The sequence below is a fragment of the Antrostomus carolinensis genome, unplaced genomic scaffold (genome assembly GCF_000700745.2).
Source record: "Antrostomus carolinensis isolate BGI_N321 unplaced genomic scaffold, ASM70074v2 scaffold7572, whole genome shotgun sequence".
Taxonomy (NCBI): Eukaryota; Metazoa; Chordata; class Aves; order Caprimulgiformes; family Caprimulgidae; genus Antrostomus; species Antrostomus carolinensis.
Window position 1 is genome coordinate 14,753 of NW_010301525.1, and position 6,878 is coordinate 21,630.

The 6,878-nt window shown below is 55.1% G+C and overlaps 1 protein-coding gene across 1 annotated transcript in view; it reads left to right on the top strand.

Moving 5' to 3' along the window:
- The window catches only part of LOC104521477 (CMRF35-like molecule 5), a 4,941-nt gene extending 936 nt beyond the window's left edge, over positions 1–4,005 (top strand). The window contains 6 exon segments of the mRNA XM_029083898.1: positions 615–771; positions 889–930; positions 1,539–1,645; positions 2,192–2,244; positions 3,253–3,390; positions 3,871–4,005. Coding sequence (XP_028939731.1) covers positions 615–771; positions 889–930; positions 1,539–1,645; positions 2,192–2,244; positions 3,253–3,390; positions 3,871–4,005 — 632 coding nt within the window.
- The last annotated feature ends 2,873 nt before the right edge of the window (positions 4,006–6,878 follow it).

Sequence of the window (6,878 nt, forward strand, 5' to 3'; positions counted from 1 at the left end):
GTGCCCCCCCGTTTCCAGATTTGAGGCAGCCAGTGCCTGAGGACACCAGGCCCTGGGCTTAAGGAATGTCCCTCTCTGTCCCCCTGCCAGGGACCAGCCCCTGCGGTGGGACATGGGGTTGTTGTGTTTGTGCCAGGCTGGGGACGGGGTGCCCAGACCCCCTTCCTGCAGCATGAACTCTGCTGTGTTCACACATACATATGTGCATTTGGCGGGGGTGGGGGGAGGAATGAGACCATGGGACACCAGGCCCTGGGCTTAAGGAATGTCCCTCTCTGTCCCCCTGCCAGGGACCAGCCCCTGCGGTGGGACATGGGGTTGTTGTGTTTGTGCCAGGCTGGGGACGGGGTGCCCAGACCCCCTTCCTGCAGCATGAACTCTGCTGTGTTCACACATACATATGTGCATTTGGCGGGGGTGGGGGGAGGAATGAGACCATGAAAAGCCTCCTGGGCTGGGGCAGGGGATCACAGCCCTCCCACCTCAAGAAGCGTGCTCTGGACGTGGCAGAGGGGACCCAGCATCTCGGGTCGTTCTGACTCGCTGGAAGACCTGCAGCATTTTCCCCTGTGGAGGTGAGGAGACTGACCGAGCTTCTCCTGTTTTTGTTACAGCCCCTTCTCGCCCCTTCATGGCATCGTCCCGTGCCCCAACCACCGAGCACCCCAGTCTCACTAGCTCTGTATCAGTCCCCACACAGACAACTCCCCAGGGGGAAGCTGTGCGACCACGATCAGATTCCTCCGACCACGAAGGCTCCAGCTCTCGCCAGTGAGTACCAGCTCTCCATGAGGTGTCTCTGGTGCAGCTCTTTGGGCTTTTCACATCTCCCGTACAGATTCAGACCTTCCACTTTTGTCTTTAGAGACCAATATTTCATCTTCTCAGCCAACTGCTCCACATGGAAAATAATCCCAGCACCCCCTGGTTGCTTGGCCCCACCAAAGCTCTCCTTGTCCCCTGTCCATCTCACAGCTTCAGCAAGGCACAGGTTGTCACCACGTGAGATGTGGTTTCTGACTGCAGCACTTGACTTTGTTTCCTTCCCTAAAACTCAGAGGAACTGTTTGCTTGTGGGAAACTCAAGTGCTGAGCTGGGTCCTCCTCTACTTTGTAGTCAGATGCAACCCTGTGGAGGTAGTTGACAAAGCATGGGAATGGACTGGCAGAGCTTCCTCCCTCCTCTCCTGTGATGCAAGAAGCAGACAAAGCTGAGGCTCCCCGGCAGCACACTCAGGGTGTAGCTGTCACACTGGCCTTGCCTGGTTGCCCATTGCAACGAGGTCAACAAATAGTGGAGCTAAACTGGAGCACAATAAGGTGACAGGAACTGATTCTTAAAATAGTGGAGATGCAGCAGCTCTCAGACCCCAGTGTCCATTTTACTTCTGCAGCTTCCAGAGTGCGTTTCTCCATCCCCAGCATGCAGCCTGGCCCACCCCACACCTGCTTCTCTCCCTCTGAGGCTCCACACTGGTTTCTCCCAACTCTGCTTCCGAGGAGAAGTGTGAGAACAGAGACGCTTCTTTTTCTTGCAGGTTGGACGTGGTTGTGCACATCCTCGTTCCAGGGATCGTAGTGGTTCTTCTTTTGCTTGCAGTTGCTGCTGGCATTTTGGTAACGCTGTCCAGGAAGAGGAAGAAGGGTAAGCAGAGCTGTCACTGCCACACACACACTGTTTCTGCACCACAGTCCATTTGTTTTTTCCTCTATATTTCTTTTTTCTCCCCTATTCCCTCCCTGATCCATCCAATTCCTGGGTCAAACACTGAGACCTCCACCAAAGAGGTCTCCCTCCCCTGAGGTGATGGGACTGTCCCACAGGGACTGTCCAGTGGCAGCAGGGAAGGGTGGCTCTTGGGATGGGTGCTGCCCAGCACAGCACCTGCTTGACTTTGTCTGGGCACCGCTGGCTTCTCCGGAGGTGCTCGGTTGTGTAGGCCAGGCTTGGACTAGGCTTGATGCAAAGCTTAAGGCCAGCGTGAAGGACAGGAAGGGACAGGAGGGGACGTCACCAGCTGGCAGGTGGGGTCTGGTTTTCCTTGAAGCACTGCTCCAGTTTAGATGGTTGATGGGGCAAGAGGTTCCCTTCCTGCTTTCCAGCCAGATTCCCAGTGGCAGTGCAGTTTTTGAATGCATTTTTTTTTCCTCTGGTTTCACTTGTGTCTAACCACATCTGTGCTGCATCCAGCCCTCTCCGGAGCAGATGTAGAGATGGACAGGACTCGCAGCGCATCACGTACCGTAAGGCAAACAGCACGAGGTCTATGGGATGGTGTGATGAGGTCTATGGGATGGTGTGACGAGGTCTATGGGATGGTGTGATGAGGTCTATGAGATGGTGTGACGAGGTCTATGGGATGGTGTGACGAGGTCTATGGGATGGTGTGATGAGGTCTATGAGATGGTGTGACGAGGTCTATGAGATGGTGTGACGAGGTCTATGGGATGGTGTGACGAGGTCTATGGGATGGTGTGATGAGGTCTATGAGATGGTGTGACGAGGTCTATGGGATGGTGTGATGAGGTCTATGGGATGGTGTGACAAAGTCTATGGGATGGTGTGACGAGGTCTATGAGATGGTGTGATGAGGTTTATGGGGTGGTGTGACGAGGTCTATGAGATGGTGTGATGAGGTCTGTGGGATGGTGTGACAAGATCTATGGGATGGTGTGCTCCCAGCTCACCCGGGGAGGGAAATGTTACACCCTGAGCTGAGCAAACCAGCTGCCAGCTCCGTTTGCTTTCAGTCAGGTTCATGGCCCTTTAGGCTGGAAGAAATCTTTTGGGCTCCGTTCACCAACAGGAACACCTGACCAGGGATTTTGTGTGACTCTTGCAGAGTATTCCTGGGGAGGGAATTTAGGATTGAGCAGAGAGGTTTCTCTCTGAGCCCCTCCAAGCAGGGGAGCTGCTTCTCTGGTTGAAACAGCCTTGGGAACCTGAGGAAAGCCCACCTGAGGAGGATGCGGGGCAGCTGATCTTCTGTCACTGCTTAGGAAGTATTTCCCAATGCTTTCCGCCAGCTTTTGAGGAATGGCCAGTGTCACTAACCAGATTTCCCAAGGGAAAAGTTGAGCCAGCCCTTGCTACAGGTTAAATTTCCCCCCTGTGCTCCTGCAGCCATCTCAGCTCTCATCAGGAATGGCAGTGGGATGGGAGATGTTCCCACCACCGTGGGCTGCAGGCAGGAGCTGCAGGCAGGGGAGCAGCAGTAGGTTAAGAGCTCATCCCTCTCCTTCACCCATCAGGGAGCGGATGCCTTGAACTACGCAGACATTAACCACCACAGGGGCACGGCCGAGAGCCAGCTGTACAGCAATGCCGCGGCTTTCCGCTGCTTGGCAAACACCACAACCGAATACATGGAGGTCAAGTGGAGTGATACGGTAGGAGAATGCAAAGCAGAGCTGAGCTCGAGGTGGTGGGTGGGAAGCTGGGGTGGGTGGATGGAACAGGTTGGCCAGGGCAGTGGTGGAGGCACCATCCCTGGAGGTATTTAAAGGACTTGTAGATGTGGTACATGGGGACATGCTTTAGTGGTGAACTTGGCAATGCTGGGTTTACGGTTGGACTAGATGATCGTAATGGTCTTTTTCAACCAAACTGTTCTATGATTCTATGATGGTGTGGGCAGTGGGATGGGTTGGGTGGGCAGGAAGGCGGCTGCAAAGGGAGATGTCAAGCTGGGGTGCAAATGACCCTGGATACCGTGGGTGGCCTCTCCGGTCCCCACGGTATCACCCCCACGGTCCCCACCCCAGGCTGCTCCTGGGTGCTTAAAGCAGCTGAGACAGGTTCCAGCAGATGGTGTTGCCCTGGAGCAACCCCACGAAGGATGTTTTTTGTTTATCCCCCTCCTTTCTCAGCATTTGGAAGAGAAAAAAGAGGCTATATATGCCACCGTGCAGAAGTCCTCACCCAAGCAGTAGGAGATCTTTGTCAACGTACCGTCAGCCCCACAGCGCAGAGAAGATCCCTGCAGCACAGCACAGAGGGTGTGAGCTGGCACCCAGCCCCACCAGCTGCTCCTGCTGCCGGCAGTGCCAGCGGGACACAGGCTGCCCTTCTGCTCAGCCAGGAGCTGGCTCGACAGCAGAGCTGCGGCTCTTGTAGACTTGGACATTTCCTTGGAGCAACCTCAAAGAGAATGAAGTTGAGCAGGAGGCATGGAGCAGGATGAGGATGAAATCATCCCTCTGCATTTGGAGGTCTCGCCCGTACAGTGATGGTACTGGGAATAAAAAACTGCCCCTTGCTTTGGGGTAGCCCAGGCTGGGCTGGAAGAGCCTGGCAGTGGGAGGTGAGGGTGGGCTGGGGGTTGTGGGTGGGCTGCCTGGCTCCCCCCACCCAGCACCCGCCCTGCTTGCCCCTTTGGCTGCATTATTCACACGGGATGAAGCTCCCAAACCTGCTGGTCACCTCAGACTGACGTTTTTTCATGCCAGTGCCAGGCAGAGCAGGCAGCTTCTGGGAAGCAGGGCAGTGAGAAATGTTACATCGAAATGCATTTATATCCAAATGCCAGGGGGACCCGGGTGGGGGCTGTGGTGCATTTGGTTCTCTGTGCAAAGGAGACAGCAAAGGTGCTCCCGTCCCTCCTACGTGGCTGTTGGGAAGCAGCTCCCTGGCCCCCCCCCAGTCCCACAGCCCCCAGGGAGGTTCACTCCTGCTCTCTTCCCCCACCACCACCCCAGGGACCCCTCGGCTGGGAGTGCCTGGACAGGCTGTAACTGTCACCCTGCTCTTTGCTTTGCTGATAATTCACTTTCTGGCACTCACTAAACACATTCTTCTGTGTAAAGTGTCGCTCCTTTCTCAGTTACAGCAACTGAGAAGCTGACAGAATCTAACACCAGATTCGTACGGCAATGAACCCTCGCTAAAGGATTCATTGCAGAGTGTCACCCCAAAAGCGGGTCTGGGCTTTTGCTGGTGCCCAGGCAGGCTCTGGTGTGGGAACCCAAGATCTTTAAGGACAAGGACTCTGCTGCTCCAGCACCATCCCACAGCCCCAGCGCTGGCTGCTGTGGCACTGCTCCCCATGGGACGTCCCACGGGGCTGTGCTTTGGGCACGCTCTTACCCCCTCCGTGATGGCTCTGCTCTTGCCCAGCACCCAGCGATTCATCCATCCTGACAACCCACTCCCCCAAAAAACAGCTCACAGGGATGAGTATCTATTTGTGAGGCCGAGTCAGTGTATTTCAGGGCTTCCTTTGGAGAGAATTCCGTAACTTTGTTAACTGCTACATACTTTGTTTCAGGATTTTTGTAATTATTTTATTGGAGAAGCCACCTGGAGCATCCCTGCTCTGTCAAAAGCAGCTGGAAATAAAGGTCTGTGGTACAACAGTTGTGTTTATTCCTGTAGGTTATTCCTATAGAAGTTTGTCTTCCTATATAAGAAAACTGGGGAGGGACTTTTCATAAGGGCAGTTAGTGACAGAACAAGGGGAAATGGGTTTAAGCTGAAAGAGGGGAGGTTTAGATGAGATATTAGGAAGAATTTCTTCACTGTGAGGGTGGTCAGACACTGGAACAGGTTGCCCAGAGAAGCTGTGGCTGCTCCTCCCTGGAAGTGTTGAAGGCCAGGCTGAATGAGGCTTTGAGCAGCCTGGTCTAGTGGAAGGTGTCCCTGCTGATGGCAGGGGGGTTGGAACTGGATGAGCTTTAAGGTCCCTTCCAATCCAAACCAGTCTGGGATTCTATGATTCTAGAAGGAAAAATTTCTCCTGCATTGGGTCAGGAGGTGGGATCCCTCCTTCCCACCCTGGCATAAGGCTGAGCTCCAGAGGTGGGAGCACATGGGGGACAAACAGCAACGCCACAGACAAGCATGGCTTGCCCTTTAGTTGAATTTTTCTTCTGTGTGTGCTTAGTTCATCTCGTGGCCTGTTCACAACGCTGCTGTCTCCACAAAACCGCTTCATTCCAGCATCCCTACCTTATCTACTGTATTTAGAGATTCGACGCCTCAAGTCTCCTGTTAACTGTTTTAGACTATAAACTTGCCCAGGTCTAGCTGCTATGGAACTGATTTTCAGTGTCACCTTGTTGAAGCAGAAGGGGATGTTCTTTCGGAACCGCATCACCTGCAGCCCCTCAGCTAAACCCCTTCCCCTTCAAACCCCATGGGCAGCTGCAGCCTTCCCTGGGCTCCATCTGCAGAACCACTCCGGAAGGTGACAGGAGGTGACAGAGCTGCTATTGCCACCCAGACCCTGCTTCCTATTTCCCTGCTGCAAACCTGGCCCCACAGCAGCTCCGGCCGGGGTGAGGCATGGGGTGGCCGGAGGGGTTCATGGGATGAGGGGCTGCGCTTTTCTGGGGCAAGGGGCTGCACTGCTCTGCTCGCCAGGTGCGTGTCCTGCGAGAGCTTTGGAATCTTTTCAGGTTTTATTGCAGCAAAACCAGGACTGGGGTGGGTTAGTGTGTCCTGCCATGGGGGATGCGCTCCCCCTGACAGCCCCGCGGCTCTGGGGCAGCCCCAAACTTGGCCCTCACCCCTGGGCACCCCAGAAGTCTCCTCTGGCAGTGTCAGGGCACCCAGTGACACCTCTCACTGCTGCCAGCCCCCTGGGCAGCATCGCGGGACCCCTGAACTCAGCAAGGCCTTTGCCCACTGCCTGCAGGGAGCAGTAGAGCGGGGAGCACCCAGAGAGGGCACCCAGCACAAGCGAGGGCACCCAGCACCATAACCAGCTGCAAGGGAACTGGGAACCCAGCGCCCGTGGCTGGCACAGACCCTTCGTAGGAGCACCCAGCACCTTCACACTCATGGGTGTGCCCCATGCACACGTGTACATGTGTGTGCACACATAGATGTGCCCACAGACACACAGAGACAGACAGACACACAGACACACACACAGACA